The 17,874-nt window shown below is 32.4% G+C and overlaps 2 protein-coding genes across 4 annotated transcripts in view; both read left to right on the forward strand.

Moving 5' to 3' along the window:
* LOC125827363 (tubulin beta-2 chain) overlaps window positions 1-17,874 on the forward strand; it is a 461,890-nt gene that overhangs the window by 79,263 nt on the left and 364,753 nt on the right. The gene's annotated exons all lie outside the window — the stretch shown is intronic.
* On the forward strand, window positions 12,284-12,598 carry LOC125827457 (putative glycine-rich cell wall structural protein 1). Its single transcript, XM_049506775.1, has one exon. The coding sequence runs from the start codon at window positions 12,284-12,286 to the stop codon at window positions 12,596-12,598; it is 315 nt and encodes a 104-aa protein (XP_049362732.1).

The raw sequence follows: 17,874 nt of genomic DNA on the forward strand, positions 1-17,874 counted from the left end.
TTCGGCTCATAAGTTAATTCTTAAAGTCTTGGAAAAGAAGAGAAAACAATATATTTTGCTGAAGTGATTTTCTTTATTCACAATCTGATATATATATATATATATATATATATATATATATATATATATATATAGCTTGATACAAATCAATCTAGCCTAGCTTTAGGTAAGAAATCGTGATCCCCAATTAATGGGATTTGATCTACTAATATGGAAACTAAATATACAAGAATATATGTACAAGATATGTATTTCTCAACACTCCCCCTCAAGTTGGAGAGTGAATATCATGAAATCCCAACTTGTTGCGCAATGTTACAAATTGATCTTTTCCCAAAGCTTTTGTAAAGATGTCTGCTAATTGAAAGTGTGTAGGAACATATGAAGGACTTATCAATTTTGCTTGCAACTTTTCTCAAACTATGTGATAGTTTATTTCAATATGTTTTGTTCACTCATGAAAGTCTAGATTCGCTGCAATATGTAAGGCAACTTGATTGTCACAAAATAGTTTTGCAGGAGTCACATTTGAGACCCTTAAGTCTTGAAGTATATAGCTTAACCATGTAAGTTCTAAACAAGTGTTCGCCATAGCTCACTACTTCGCCTCTGCTGATGATCTAGAAACAACTAATTGTTTCTTTGATTTCCATGAGACAAGTGAATTTCCAAGAAAAATACAGTATCATGTGACAAACCTTCTTGTGGCTCAACAACTACCCCAATCTGAATCACAAAAAACCTTTAAAATAAGATTGTTTGTGGAAGAAAATAACAAACCTTGACCAGGAGTACCCTTGATATATCTGAGAATTTGCACAGCAGCATCCCAATGAAGTTTTCTAGGCTCATGCATAAATTGGCTAAGTGTCCGAACAGAATAGACAATGTCAGGCCTTGTGACAGTGAGATATATCAATCTATCAACTAGTCTTCTGTATTTTGTTGGATCATTCAGTATAATTCCATCTGTAGAAGCTAAGTTAGCTTCAAATGTTGTTCTATTGCAAACTTTTCAGGCCTTGCTCCTAAGATTCATGCATCTTGCAAAATGTCTATTGCATATTTTCTCTAAGACATAAAGATGCCCTTCTTTGAACGAGAAAACTCAATACCTAAAAAATACTTCAACTCTCTAAGATCTTTAATGCGGAAGCGTTTGAGAAGAAACCTTTTGATGCGTTCAATTTCTTGAAGATCATTTCCTGTGAGAAGTATGTCGTCAACATAGATTAGTATTGATGTGAATGATGAACCTTTTGCCTTGGTGAAAAGGGAATAATCAGCCTTTGATTGTTAAAAATCAGCTTTACGGATAGGTTCTGAAAATGTGAGAAACCAATTTCTCGATGCTTGCTTAAAGCCATACAAAGATTTGTGAAGCCGACATACAGTGTTCTCCCCCTATCGGCGCAGACCTGGTAGAGGTTCCATGTACACCTCTTCATGTAGGGCTCCGTGAAGAAAAGCATTTTGGACATCCAATTGATAAGCGAACCAATTTTTAGCAGAAAGAACTATAAGTAGACAACAAAGTGTCATGAGTTTTGATGTTGGAGAAAAAGTTTCTTGATAGTCAATTCCCTCAATCTGAGTATATCCCTTTGCGACAAAACGAGCCTTATAACGCTCAATCGTTCCATCTGATTTGTATTTTATTTTATAAACCCATTTGCATCCAATGGGTTTCTGACCAACAAGGAGTGGAACTAAGCTCCAAGTCTTGTTATATTTTAATGCTTCTAATTCAACATTCATGGCTTGTCGCCAATGTGGATCAAGAACAGCCTGAGCATATGATGAAGGTTTTGTGTGACCTGTAATGTTAGCTAGAATAATGGAATGTGCTGAAGATATGCGAGTGTCACGACCCGAGAGCACCCCCAAGTCGCGACACGGTGTACTCAACCTCTCGGAGGTCTAATACAAGCCTCTTAGAATTCATTCATCGCATAAACACTAAAAACCATAAGGAATTTAAAACTTTCTTCACACACGAAGAATACTTTCATTAATAACCAAGCGGAAGACTTTTAAAATATCTAACTTTACAATATATATGTCTCATAAACCATTTAATACTTTGGAGTACAACATAGGGACTAAGCCCATACAAGACTTAAACAAAATACTAGAAATACATCAAAAGGAACATGTAGGGTATTGTCCTCGAATCTATGAGGACTCACCAAGTCTTCATCTTCAACACTTAGAAACCTGTCAAGTAGCCATGACATGTCACCATCTCCCATTCCTTACACCTTAGTAAAAAAAAAGGGAAAGAAAGGGGTTAGCACAATTAAGTACTAAATATGGAGACCATGCAAAAACATGCACAACGGACATTTACAAGGAATGTATGCTTTCATATCATTTTGATAAAACCTCCACTTCACAAGTATAAGAGACATAATACAAGTCAACATTTACATATAAGACCATAGCTGACCATACACATACTCAACATATATCCATATACAACTCATGCTTAACTTTAAAAGAACACATGTCATTTCATTACCATAGGACCTCTACCTAATATAACCGTAAGACACACTTGAGTAAGACAATAAGTGACCGGCCATACAACCTCTTCAAGCACACTTAAGTGTTCCTCAAGATTACCTTAGATAAAGACATTTCCTTTACAACATAACATCAATAGTCCAACATTTTTTAAGAAACCATTTAGGAGACATTCAAGCACATAAGGGGACTTTCACATAATAGTCGTTAGAATTAGGGAACTCACTTTAATATTTTCTAGGCCTACTCGTGCCATGTATAGGTAGCATCACATACTACTACCTACACTTTGTAGAACCTATCCAATACTAGAGTGCAAATCCCATATGATGGGAATAGGCATAACCGACATAGACCATACTAGCTAGGTATGGAATCCGGAGTCTATCCTACTCCGTGGAGGTTGTTCTACTTGCCAAGGGTAGAACTAGTAAGCAACTTATGCAGGCACATGGTTTAGGGGATGTCCAAGGAAGTTCATTGTGTCTAATCTCATACTCAACTAAGCCACCTTCCTAACCACATCCACTCGGTGCTAGCCTTATTTCCCATAGAGTATTCAATCACATATGTACTTAGAGAGGGTTCCTTTTCAAGTTCAATCAACTCATAGTACCTCTTCCCAAGAAAGACCTAATTTCTTAGTCATAGCCAATCAAGGTTCATAAGGATAGCTCATTTAACTTTCTTAGATAAGGATCCTCATGCCGTTCCAGCTCCATCCATCTCTAAGTTTATCATTTCACTCAAGAAGGGAACAACGCCCTAAGGCTCGTACTTCAAGGTTATCCATTTACTTAGGAAAGCTAGACTTATGAAAGGGCACCATTTCTTAGTTCTACCGATTCAAGTCTTGGACTAGAATTCCTCTTTTAGCATTTATAGAAAGGGCACCATTTCTTAGTTCTAACCCAATTCACATATTCATGCATTCAAGACTTTAAGTAACAAGAAGAGACATTTTAGTCTACTAATCAAGTCACAACATTATCATCTGAGGACACTTCATAATCCAACATCATCACATATATACATCATGAGAAATCATACTTTAGATCATAATGCTATCCACTTTACATAGGATCATCACAAGATCACATAAACTCATTCACATCATATCTTCATATATAGCTTCACATAAAACTTTACATATAGCTTCATATAGAACTTTACATATAGCTTCATTTATATATATATATATATATATATAATAACACAACAATACTCATATAATGCCCTCCATGGCCACAATCATAATTCAAAAGCAACAAGCAACACTTCCACCAAAGGTTGATCCAACCTAAGAAACAATTATAACAATATTAAGAGATCAAGCCATCTTACCACCTTTCAAAAGCCATAAGCCACAATACTCAGTTCCATGCCAATTATACAATATTCATAAAGTTAGGCCAACTTACCCTCTTTCCATATCTATCTTAATCATCCTCATATTCAACAATTAACAATACAATAACAATGATAATAACAACATTCAACTATACAAGCCAAGCTAAACAATATCCAATAACCAACATAAAGGCTAACTCTCAATTTATGACCATTCAAGACTACTACCTCACCTTATACAATCCAATAAAAATTTCCAACAATTCAACATAGCTAAGATCATATAAGAACAACCCACATCAATCCACTCAATAATCCTTCATCAATTACTCAAAATCAATAGACACATTTTAGGCCAAATTTAGAGAATTTGAGAAGACATAGGTTCATGAAGATTTCTTTCGTAAAACCATCAATAATCATATTAATAACAACATAAAACATCATTTAAAATCAATTAATGCAAGAATCCATGCTAGAATTGAAATTAGGTTTGTTTTTGAGTTTTTGAAGAACTTTTGAAATCTTTTGAATTGACTTTTTGATTGAAGAATAAATCAAAAATGAAGAGTCCCCATACCTTAATCTTCAAGAACCAAATGAAATTGAAGAAGAAACACCATGAAATCGTCAACCCTAGCTTGACTTGACCTTGAGCTCCAAAGGAGTTTCTGTAGAGAAGACTTTGGGAGAGAAATGAAATAGGGTTTTGATTTGGGGTCTAAGTAAATGACTTGTTAAAAGACTTAAAACCTTATACATTTATCATATAAAACATTTAAAATCAAACCCCAAATAATAAACAATTAAAATGAAATTATTTAAAAACCCCTTATTAGGGCAGCCCCGTCAGGGACCAATGAAGACTTTACGGACCATGAAGGGGGACCACGGCCCGTGAAGGTGCCCGTGGTCCCTAGGCAGTAGCTCCCCTAAGGCTTGCCAACCTCCAAACGGCCAAGGAAACTCCAAGGCCATCTCTATGGACCGTCGACATCACCACGGCCCGTCAAACGGGTCGTGAAGAATTTCAGCCTGACAATGCTTCACTATTTTGGGCATAACTTTTTACTCCGAGATCGGAATTAGGAAAACTCAGTGGTGTTGGAAAGATGACTCAAATATCTTTAATTGGATAGGTAATGGACCACCTAATTCGTTTGAGCTATGAGATATGACCATTTGAAGTTGACCCTTACTTACCTAGGCAGACTTCTGGACAACAACAAAGTGCCAATTGACGGCCACCATCCACGAACCGTGGATGGATTGACGGCCCGTCCTGGCTGCTCGTCAAAAGGTTTAGAGAGGGTGTTAGGGAGGCTTTGGTGAGGAGACTAAGTCTCAACTCACGAAGCCAATCCACGCCCTATCAATGGGGCTCGTTGATGGCTGCTATTTTTTTGACAGCTTTTAGGTCAATGCTTGGGTCCTTTTCAAGGACCCTTAGGGAAACTCCTTTGGGAGGCGTACCCACACGTTTAAACCCCGAAACCCATGTTCAAACCCCTAGGGTCATCCCCACATGTTTCACACCAACACACGCTAATTTAGACCATAAACACCACATGATCAACCATCAAAACACATGAGAGGCTCTAGTTCACCTAGTTCATTTTTTTTAGGGTCGTCACATAACCAAGTCCTGTAGTACAAAAAAAGTGGAAAACATAAGGGCACAACAATTTAAGTCATTAGTGAGTTTGCTAACAGATATTAAATTTAATAGAAAAGAAGGAACATGTAAAACATTGTTTAAGGTAATATCTGAGTTAAAAGGTATTGTTCCAGTGGAATAAATTGATACTGGTGACCCATTGGGTAAATTGACAATGGGTATAGATGGAGATTTTGTTTGAGTGAAAAATGTGGAATCGAAAGTAATGTGATCAGTTGCTCCGCTGTCCAAGATCCATGGCCTAGTGAATGCATAATTAATTGAAACATTATGAAAAAGAGATAAACCTGCTGCATTTGCATAGGCGTCGCTATTACCGGGAGAACTATTATTTTACGTGAACAAACTTACTGCCTGAGTAGTCTGTCGGAGTTGTTCTGCTGAAAATCCATGTGAACCATTGGTATCTTGCGAGTGAATCTCATTCTTAGATTGATGAGCGTTTATTACATTAGCAACATGAGAAGAGTTACCCTAAGATCCGCGTTGTTGTCGATTATTTTGGCTTCCTGAGTTGTTGGAAGACCAAGTGCCATTTTTAAACTTGCATCTATCCTCTGTATGACCTTTTCTATTGCAATGCTTGCAATGAAATTTCAGAGTGCGGCAATTCTCAATTGTGTGTCCTTCTCGATTGCAATGCTTACAATGCTTATCCTTGGATTTGTTGAAAAAGCTATTGGTATGCCTTTGAACTGCAACCACAATAGAGAAACTTTTTGTTGATTCCGACGTCATTTGTCTCTGTGTTTCCTCTTGAATAACAAGTGAATATGCTTGGTGTACATTAGGTAGGGGAGACATCATGAGAATATTAGATCGAACAAGATTATAGATATCATTAAGACCAATTAGAAATTGCATTGCACGGCCTTCTTCAATTTGATCGGTGTGTGCTTTAATTTGATTGCAAGTGGGAAATGTTCGAAATGTATCTAACTCATCCCAAAGACCTTTGAGTTTTGTGAAATAGGAAGAAATGTTCATGTTACCTTGGGAGAGTGAAGTCAATGATTTTTAAATCTAATATATTGCTGGTGCATTCTTTTGAGAAAATTGATCTTTAAGATCTTGCCATACTTGGTGAGCCGTCTTGGCATGGATGACTCCTTTAGCTAGATTTGGTTCCACCGAGTGAGCAAGCCATGATAAAATCATACTATTGCATTGATTCCACAACGCATACTTTGTTGGCTTATCTATTTCCGATGACGGTTCAATTGATCCATCGATAAACGATAATTTGTTTTTGGCTGTGAGAGCATGCATCATTGATTTGCTCCAGGATGGATAATTGATCCCATTCAACTTGATGAATTCATATTGTTACTCCTATTGCTAGTGTTTGGACTTTTGGATTGATCAAGCTCTAATACCATCTTGGAAAAGAAGAGAAAACAATATATTTTGCTGAAGTGATTTTCTTTATTCACAAATTTATATGTATATAGCTTGATACAAATCAATCTAGCCTAGCTTTAGGTAAGAAATCGTGATCCCCAATTAATGGGATTTGATCTACTAATATGGAAACTAAATATACAAGAATATATGTACAAGATATGTATTTCTCAACATAAAGTTAAATGAAACTCAAAATCTATTTTCTTTATTACATATTTTCAATAAAATAAAATAAATTAGTTGTTTTGTTTTCACAATCTAAGGGATAAATAGTTATTAATGGTGCTATAGGACCGTAGGGGACACATACTTGACAATCAAGAACTGACAAATGACCTACACCAACTTTCCATTGACAAACTCTCTAATTGCATGTTGTTTCCATGTTATTTATAACTTGAACTAGAAAAGGTGTAAAAGCACAAGCGAAACTATTATGATCTACGATAAGGTATGAGATTTAAGTCTCATATTAATTTAATGGAGAGCTAATATGAAATTTATATAGCGTTGAACTCTTTCACCATGACATATTATTCTATGCATGTGTTGAGTTGCGTCTTTCTTTCGATTGAATTTGATTAGGCTCCTTATATTTTCAACCAAGAGGATACAAAATAAATCAGATTGATAATTATAATAAACGTACCGACAATGAGTTATGTGGATGAAACGTGTTAGCATTTATGTTTTCATGACCAAATGGTACTGTGTGGAAGAACTCAATACTCTTTAATATATACTCCCAAATCTAATTAAAGAGAAATAGTAAGTATACCTAACTCAATTAAAGTTCCTCCTAATATATATTGACTACTAAAAACTTGATGTATTAATTAATATTAATATTATATAGAAATATGATGCATTTGGTCGAGCAAGATTTTGAAGATTAATAAAATGTAACACATGAGTACGTAGTAAGTACCAATCACATCAAAATATATAATATAGTAATACATGTTACGTATAATTCCTTCGTCTCAGTTTTTTGTGACATAATTTTGAGAGTCGAAAGTTTTTTTTTATCGAAACTTTTATGTTTACCTTTTGAATATTCTAAGTTGTTAATTATTATGATTTATAATATTTTTTTTATTTTGTTTCCAAATATATAGATTTTAATTAAAAAAAACTTTAAGTTTCTGTGCTCGAATTCATGATCAAAGTTTAAAAGTTAAAATTATGAAATTCCAACTATATTACATCAATTCAAACAAAGGAAGTAGTACCTTTTAAATTCTTCTTGAGTTATATATTTCTCATCTAATTATATTTTCGAGAATAATAATGAGTAGGGTATCATTCTTTTATATTTTTAAAAATAATTTAAATTATTATTTATAATACTTTTTATGTAATTTTTAAATATATCACTATCAACACTATATTGGGGAAAAAACTACCGTACGTTTTCTCTGTTTTGTGCTAAAATATTTTTACGCTACTCCACAATTCTCTTAATTATTGTTAGCTAAAATACAAATCACTAGCTTTTGATCCTTCATCGTCACAAAGATTATGAGATTTCTTCTATTTCAACTTTTCTTTCTGCCATGTAAATTTACTTAAATGCCCTTGAAGTGTTAAAGCAGACATGTTGACCTTACAAGCAAAACTCTATCTTATATGGGCCCAATCAACCAATTCTGGTGAACTCCCCTAATTAATTTTTTTTTTAAAATTTAATAAATAATTATTCTATAACAAATATTATGTCGGTTGACGATGATGAAAGCTTGAGTTTGCCTCACAGAAGAAGATAGGAACTAAAATTTGGTTTGGGCCGATGCACTCTAATACACATTATGGGCCATCTGAAAGAGAGAATACATTGGCCCAAATTTGTCTATATTATTGGGCTCTAGCCTAAGTCGTCTCAGACCCTAAAAGGTATTCTGAATTCTGATCCTTTCTTTATCATTAGGAATTGCATCTATATCTTACAATGTATATATGAGGTTTTGTATAATTACCTAAACACATAATTAATTGTATATACTTCAATGTATTTTTCAATTGAATATGGTATGTTATATGGTGATAACCGTATTTATCGAAACAAATATATGCTATAATACATATTATTGGACCAGTGGTTGCACGGGCCTATCTCATCTAGCATATACTAGAAGGAGGCAAAGTCGTCTTAATTGATGTTTTGAAATGATATTTATTTTGACGAATGAAAATAAATTATGTGAAAGTCTTAATTCACTTCCCACAGTAAAATAGAAAAATTAAGAAAGAATGGTAAAAACATACCTAAAATATCAAGTAAAAGTACATCTGAAAATTGAGAATGAATTTAGAGAGAAGAGTTACGTATGGAGATATAAAGTGGAAGATAAAATTTGGCAACACCACGTTGAAACCAAAAAGGCCCATTGGTTGATAATATCAATATGAAATATTTGTAGGCATTTGCACTTACAAATATGTACTATGCCGCTATGGCTACAAATGCTTATACTTGGCCAACTGAGAAATACTTATACTTTGACATGTCTTACGTGTCATAATATATATGTAGAAAGCCACATAGAATTCAAATATCCACGTAAGATGTTACGTATGCCATGTCTGTATCTACTTGTTTGAGGTTCGCCATATGCATATTTATTAAAATCTATCTTAAAATCATTTATGTATCCACTACAACATGCTATAGTTTTCATCTCAGATATCCCATTGTCCTCTCGTTCATTAACTTTCTTAGCTTCTCGATAGAGCTCTGTTCATAAATTTTATGATTACTAAAACTCCGTTTAGATGGTTGTTACATATTATTTTATAATGTATTTTTAAAAAAAAATTATTTCATAATGTATCATATTTGTATAGTTCTGTATTTGTTTTGGTTATATAACGTTTGAATATATTGTATTTTATCTTTTGTCTTTATATAATGTCATAGTAAAAGGCCTAAGTGATCTTAGCTCATTCTCTGGTCTTGCCGCCCTTGCCCCTCTTCTCTTTTCTCTTCTTTTAGAAGTTGTACGTCTGTGATCGGAACTTCTTTCGATATTAATAACTTGAAGGATAAACCTACCAGAAAAGTGAAGTATGTGATAGACTACATTTTGGTAAATGATAAAATAAGATTATTAATAATAAGTAAAAGACAAATTGAGAAAAGAAAAAAATGACGATGCGATCACACCAAATAGATTGTTACATAAAATGAGATATTTCATTGGTTACCTAACAATAAATTTCACATCAAAGCAAATTCTTTATTTGTACATCGACTCTACTAGTAAGTCTGATTAGTCATGTCTTTGTTTATGTTTCGACCTCTCGAATTGGAACAAATTACTATAATGCACCCGCCTACGAATTAGTTGACATTTATCACAAATTTTACGAATGTAAGTTCTTATTTTCATATTGTTCATTTCTCTCTATTTCTCGGAAGAAAATAAGATTCTTGAAATTTTTCATTTCGACTTATATTCCCATTAGAAAAATGATGAAATTAAAAACCTAATCCTTTAAATTTTTACTATGGAGTCGATAATTATACGCCCTTTATTGAATCGTACGGACTTATTTCAATTTCCACTCGTATCTCATGGGAGGAATAATTTTAAAGAACGGAAAAGGGTCATATTTGCCCTTGAACTCTTAGAAAAGGGTCATATTTATCCTTCGTCATACTTTTTTGATATATTTGCTCTTATCATCCAACTTTGGGTACATATTTGCCCTTGTACAGTTAAGTATTGTGTCACCATTTTTATTAGTCTACGTGGCGCCTACATGGCTCCATGTGTATATATTTTTATTATAATTAAAATTTTACTTTCTATTTAGTATTCTATCCGATTCATTTCTTAAAATCCGACCCAACCAAAATAAAGACCCATTAACCCAATTTCAATACCCATTAGCCCTAATTTCTATACTCGTCATTCTTGCAACGCTTCATATAGAGAGAAAAGCCATTCATGTCTTGATTGAGAGAGAAGATCCAACAATAGGTAAGAGTTTTATCCTTAGTAGTTGTTTCTTTGAATCTTTTCAAAATTTGGACAAAAGATCTCTATAAGAAACATATTCTAGCACCTTATGCATCCTTTTGCACAAATCTTCAAGAACGCAATTTTGGATACCTTTTGCAGTAAAACTCCCAAGGGTACCATTTTCAGGTATATGATATTGATAACTCTCAAGAATGATAGCCCTTTAGCTCGTTGCATCTTATACAACATGACAGCAGCTAGCTGATTTCAAAGAGCCTGTGTGAATTTGCAGAGTACTATAAGGAGTTCTGAATTTCTGATTGGTTTTGGCTTAATGCAATTGTTATTTTATGGAAGCCTAAGTTGTTGTGTGTGTCACTTAAAACTTAAATAGTGATATTAAGAAGAGCATCAAAATTTAAACTTTTCATTCACGCTTACTTGATAACTATAGAAGTAAAATTAAAGCGACATACAAGAAATTCGATCGATTAGCAGAATCAAAACATGAATGACTCTTCTCTCTATATCGAAGCCTTCAATCTAAGTTGTCTCTGTTATTTTTTTTCGCGCACTAATTGACATGCTTATTTCCACACAAACACCGTTTGATACAATTATGCAGAACCCCAAACAGAGGAGCAAATGTGTTGTGCTATGGAGTACTGATAGCATATGCAATACATCAGCTTGTTGTGTGCTTGTGGACGCTTTGGTAAAACTTTATCTTCTCAACAAGTTTTTCTCTACGATAAAAAGGTGCTTCTTCTGAGATAGTGTAAAGCTACGAAGAGAAAGTTGAAGGTTGGTGTCTCTATATTATCATGTTTTGATGGCTAAATTAATGTGAAAGGATGGGTATTGGAATCGGGTTAATGGGTCTTTATTTTGGTTGGGTCGAACCTTACTAAATGGGTAAGATAGAATACTAAATAGAAAATAAAATTTAATTATAATAAAAATAGAGCCACATAGACTATTAAAAATGATGACACAATACTTAACTGTACAAGGATAAATATGTGCTTAAAGTTGGATGATAAAGACAAATATATCAAAAAAGTATGATGAAGGGTAAATATGACCCTTTTCTAAGAGTTAAAAGGGCAAATATGACCCTTTTTCCGTTTAAAGAATGCACCTTTTCTTTATATTGCTAAAAGAAATTAGCTGTCATATTAAGATAGAAGATAATAAAAAAGAATCCAAAGCTGTTGGCCCCATTGAGAGAATTATTGGTGTCTTTATCCCTTCATCATTAAGCAAAATGTTACTATTTCGATGCAAAACACATGTTACTTAACCATTCATTGATTTTTCGATTCGATTTGATTCGATCTGATTCTATCATAATTTTACAATGGTTAGTAAAACCAGCTTCTGCTTTTGCTTTCTAAATCGTAAGAGCAGCAAAACTAAGGAAGAAGGATCTTCGAATTCAAAATCAAATCTAAAAAATAGAGATATCAATGCTGATGATAATCGTGCCGATGGTAGTAACCACGGTGGAGCCACCTCCAATACCGGCGGCAATGACGCCGGAGCAGCGGCAGTTGCGTTCGTAGCCACCTCACATCTATCTGACATGGATGGTGGTGCGGATGGTAGTTCTCACGGTGGTGGTGGTGGTGGTGGTGGCAGCGGCGGCGGTGATGGCGGAGGAGGAGGAGAATGAGATCTGAAAGCGATGAGGTTTTTTTCAGATTCATTTTTGTGGTTTCATTACTGTGTGTGTGTGGCAGTTGTTCTATCTTTTGCATATTACATTAATGTGTATTTCTATCTGATTTGTATATATTTTTTGGTATATTCTACGTGTCTTTAATTTAATAATATGCTTGGATAGTGAACATTACTCATTAACAACTTTTGTTATTGTTAATCTCTTGGGCAGAACATTCTATTACTTCTTCACTTGAGGGCCATTTTTACTCATAGCGAAGCCTTTGGAATCCTCTCTATAGTTCAAGTAAATCGTCCATGTTAGACTGATTCCTTTTTGTAGGTGACAAATAGAATTTGCTACAAAAATTGACCAACGAAAATATTTCTGCATATAAGAACATAGTAGAAGGTAGTAGTTAGAGCGTCTAAATTAGCTATATATTTCATCAACTCTTAAAAGACAGAATGGTCTAAGAGACTCTTGTACTTGATTCCGTTTGTAAGTTGAACCCTTGTATTTATGACTTTATTAACTGAAATCTTAAACTCACCGAAACACAATATTTTGAACCCCTTTCTTATCTGATGAGTGTGCATATAGTACACTCATTTTACACATGAAATTACATGTCATTTTTTAATAACACATCATAATTATTAAAAAAAATCAAAGACACATCATAAATCAAATGTTTTTAAAAAAAAAATACAATTTCTCTCTCTCTCACTGTACGCATGTCTCTCATTCCCCACTTCACCTTCTTCTTTCCCACCCCCATCCCTCTCCAAAAAATGAAAAAATCACCGTCACTTCTTTGCACCCAAAATCTTTTTCAATCACAAAAATTTATCATTCACTGTAATTAATCATTGGTATGCTTTAAAGGAGATCTTTATTTATTTTTATTTGGTAAAGAGAGATATCAAGAAAACTTCAAGTTGAAAACTCAAGCAATAGATCTTGAAAATTAAGATTATAAAAATGACGAATGAGTATATTTTCTAGCAAAAACTCTGTTAATAATTTTTTGTATGATGGTGATGATGGGGTGTCCGTCAAAAAAGGAAGAAGAAAGTACCATAGAGTGAGGTATAAAACAGAAGAGGGAGTGATGAACGAGGACGATTGCTGAAGAAGAAAGAAGAAGAAGAAGAGAAGAAAAGAAAAGGGTAGGGGTAGGGGTGAGGGGAGGGCTAGGGCTGAAGAAGAAGAAGGGGTAGGGTGGGGGTGGGGTTGGGGTTAAAGAAGATGAAGAATTTGAGATTTTCAATATTTTAAATTTATTGTTATTTTTATATATAATTTTGAGTTTTTTTTTAAATAAAATATTGCATTTGCTTGCTTCAAAACGCATGTAATCATGCAATTTTTCAACTCAGTCATTTTAATGTCACGTAAGTTCGATCAATGGTTAGAGGGGTTTAAAATATTACGTTTTGGTGAGTTTAAGAATTTAGTTAACAAAGTAATAAATACAAGGGTCCAACTTACAAACGGTGTCTAGTACAAGGACCTCTCAGGTCATTCCATCCCTCTTAAAATATAATAAAAGACATGACTTTTTAAAAAAATTTAAAATCAAGAACAGGCTTGAGCGAATACAGAAAAAAGAACAACATTTATAAAATTTGTATATTCAATATATGCAATTGATGGAGAATATTTTATTTGTAATATGACTTTATTCTAATAAGTCCGAGTTGAGAAAATTGATGTGGAGCTCTTTACTTTAGAAATCATGATTAGGCATGTGATAGTGAGGTTAGCGCCTGTGATTAGAAAGATCTAACATACTTATAAATTTATGTTTAAAAAAGATCTATCATTTTATATTAAAACTAGATAATGTTGCTCGTGCTATGCACGGGCCAATAATATAAATGGTATGTTTTGGGGCTAATAACCGAGTTTTTGAATCGATTGTTTGCGTGGATAAAGGAATAAGTTTTTTTTATCACAAACTTGTACTTTCTTTGATGCTATTTAAGGCATAATAAGACTATCTACATACAACATTTTGTAAACATTTTATGTTGTCAATTATCATGATTTATAGTATTTTTACGATAGATTCACTTAAAAAATCAGTGGAATTTTTTGTATTTTTTTCAAAACATATTTTATGTTGTTAATTTATATGTTATTTTTGTTGTCTCAATTTGGTTGACTCTCCAAATTTCATATTTTTGGAGAGTCATCCAAATTTTCATATTTTAAAAAAAAAATGTTTTAAGTTATTAAATATTGTGATTTATAATATTTTTATGTAACTTTGAAATAACGTACATTACTGGTCACTTTGTCCTAATTTATGTGATATGGATAAAATTACAAAATTAACCCTTTTAAAATGTCTTTCAAATATTTTAAGCTGTTAATTATTATTATTTATAATACTTTTTTGGTAATTTTAAAATGATATGTGTTATTTTTTCTGTCCCAATATATGTGAGCCTGGTAGAATTCTGAGAGTCAACCTATTTTATTATATAGCTTTTAAATATTTTAAATTGGTAATTATTGTAATTTTTAATGCTTTTTAAGTCATTTGTAAATGATATATGTTGCTTCCTTGATTGGAACTTTTCCATTTGTGACATATATATATTATTTTAAAAGGGAGTTTATGCCCAAGTTCTACTATATTTATATATTATACTTGGGCATAAACTCCCTTTTAAAAGTCCCACAAGTATAATATATAATATTCAAGATTGGGAAAAGTCCCAATCTTGAATATTATATAGTAGAACTTGAATATTATATATTATATTTGGCCCTAAACTCCCTTTTATAATATAGTAGAATAGAATGTTGTGGTGGTTATTAATTTATTTTTCAACAAATTAATTAGGGAAAATTATGCGGTTATATAAATATATAATTTCGTCTGTCTCAATTTATGTGACACTTTTCATTTTTCGAGAGTCAAGCAGTTTAAGTTTGACCGGAAATTTGCGCCATGGAATCTGCAAAATTTTTTAAATGAAATTTATATATTTATATAAAAAGTATTATATAAGTCAGAATAATTGATAATTCAAAACGTTTAAAGGATCTATAAAAAACTTATGGTCAAAGATAGATTTGTTTGAATCTCAAAATTCGAAAAGTGTCACATAAAATAGAACTGAGTACTAGTTAATTAGTCATCATAACTATAGTTTTCGTTAATTACCACTCGCCACCAACATTTAGTGATAATTATGTTGGCCACTTTTTTTTAGTTTGTATAAGTGTGTACAGTTGTATAATATAATTTGTATAACTTTTGTATCATGTAATTTGTAGAACTGTTTAAAGTTCAGATGTTTGTGTTTGTAAAAATTCATTATTTCGAGTTTATACAAAAATAAATACAAATCAATTGATACTAACCAATTTATACAAACACGAACGAACTTTTGTATGATGTAATTTGTATAATATAATTTGCATAACTGTTTAAAGTTCAGATATTTGTGTTTGTAAAAATTCATTATTTCGAGTTTATACAAAAATAAATACAAAGCAATTGATAGTTTGATACTGATCAATTTATACAAGTAAGGACGCAAACAACTCAATTATACAAACGTACCAACAAATTATACAAATATATCCACGAATTAGAAAAACGAAGTCGCCCATAGCAGTTTAAACTAGAGTTACAATCCATAAATATGCAAATTATACCTAAGGGACCTAATTAAGTTTATTATAGTGGCTATATGCAAACTATCCCCAATTAATTAGGCATATTATATAAATACGCCATTTAACATGACCTCAAATGACATCTATGCTCTTCAACTTTATGTGTGCATAAATGTCCACTTAAATTTTGGATAAAGTTAAATAAGTATACACATACATCCTGCGTGACATAATATACGTAAGACACCATGTAGGATGTCGCGTACGATGCAAGTTATCACGTAGGATGTTAAGTATAATGTGTATGCCTACTTGTTCAACTATATATAAATTTAAGTGTTCATTTGTACATACCCAAAATTAAAGTACATAAATATTAAATAAGACCAAATTAAAAAGTGCGTTTATGTATTATAATATTGAGATCATAATGTGGGGCGGTAGGATTGGGTCACCCCACTCCCGGCTAACAAATGTCATGTAGTTATTTCATATTAATTATATATTAGTATTTCATTTTTTATTATTATTATTATTATTTGACCTATATATTTTTATACTTAAGTATTATTGCATTTCGACCAAATATAAAAAAGAAAACTCATTGCATGCGTACTCTTCCCCACTAAACTGACATCTAACCACCGAAAGGACAAAAATATGATACTATATATTTATTTGTTAAGATTCCATTCATGTCCTTAAATTATTGGATTAAATTAATGCCAGAAGTTGGATTTATTATAGCTCAAATGATTTAATATTTAGTAAATAAAAGAATTCGCAAGTTAATTATTTGACATGTGCTATTCAACTCCATCGATATGAGCTTGCTTTCACTATCAGATTTTTTAGAAAAAAATTATCGAGGATTTATTGAAAATAATTCATGTGTCTCATAAAGGTAGAGATAAAATATGTACATTAATCTTAATTTTTTCTAATTCAATTATGAAATTGCACTGAGATTATTGTTATTATTATGTAATATATCATTCTTATTGTGGTTATTAATGCATGGTATACATACTTAATAGAAAAAATAAAAACACAATAATAATTTAACTTTCTCCGCGTGTTAGTTAATTACCAAAATAAAAGCATTACAAATCCAATGAGAGCCACCAACATTAGCACTACCTGTATTATGATGTATACTAAAGTATACTTTAAAAGGATTAGTAATACATCTATATAAGTTAATACTTATACTAATATGGAGACACGGCATAATTAGACATATTTCACGATCATATATACTATATTATTTATACTTTTACAATTTTATGTATTTTATCATTAATTCAGAATTTTCTATTATATATTGAGAAATATATATGTAGATACATGTATTTTTCTACCAAATACACTAAAAAGGGAGGGAGGCGAGTGAGATTTGTTATGTATTCAAAAATAAATGTGAAGTGTGTATATGGTATGATCAGCATGTATCTAGGAACCATATACATAGGAGAGAGACAAGCAAGATATGAGGGATCGAGGCGAGCGAGATTTGTTATGTATCTAAAACAAATTACACCTAATTTTGACCCCATGTATCCCGAGATACATGTATCGGGACGCCCATTTACAACTAAAATGTATCTAAAACAAATTACAACTAATTTTGACCCCATTTACAACTAAAA

The sequence above is a fragment of the Solanum verrucosum genome, unplaced genomic scaffold, assembly GCF_900185275.1.
Source record: "Solanum verrucosum unplaced genomic scaffold, falcon-dt-bn FXZP01000138.1, whole genome shotgun sequence".
NCBI lineage: Eukaryota > Viridiplantae > Streptophyta > Magnoliopsida > Solanales > Solanaceae > Solanum > Solanum verrucosum.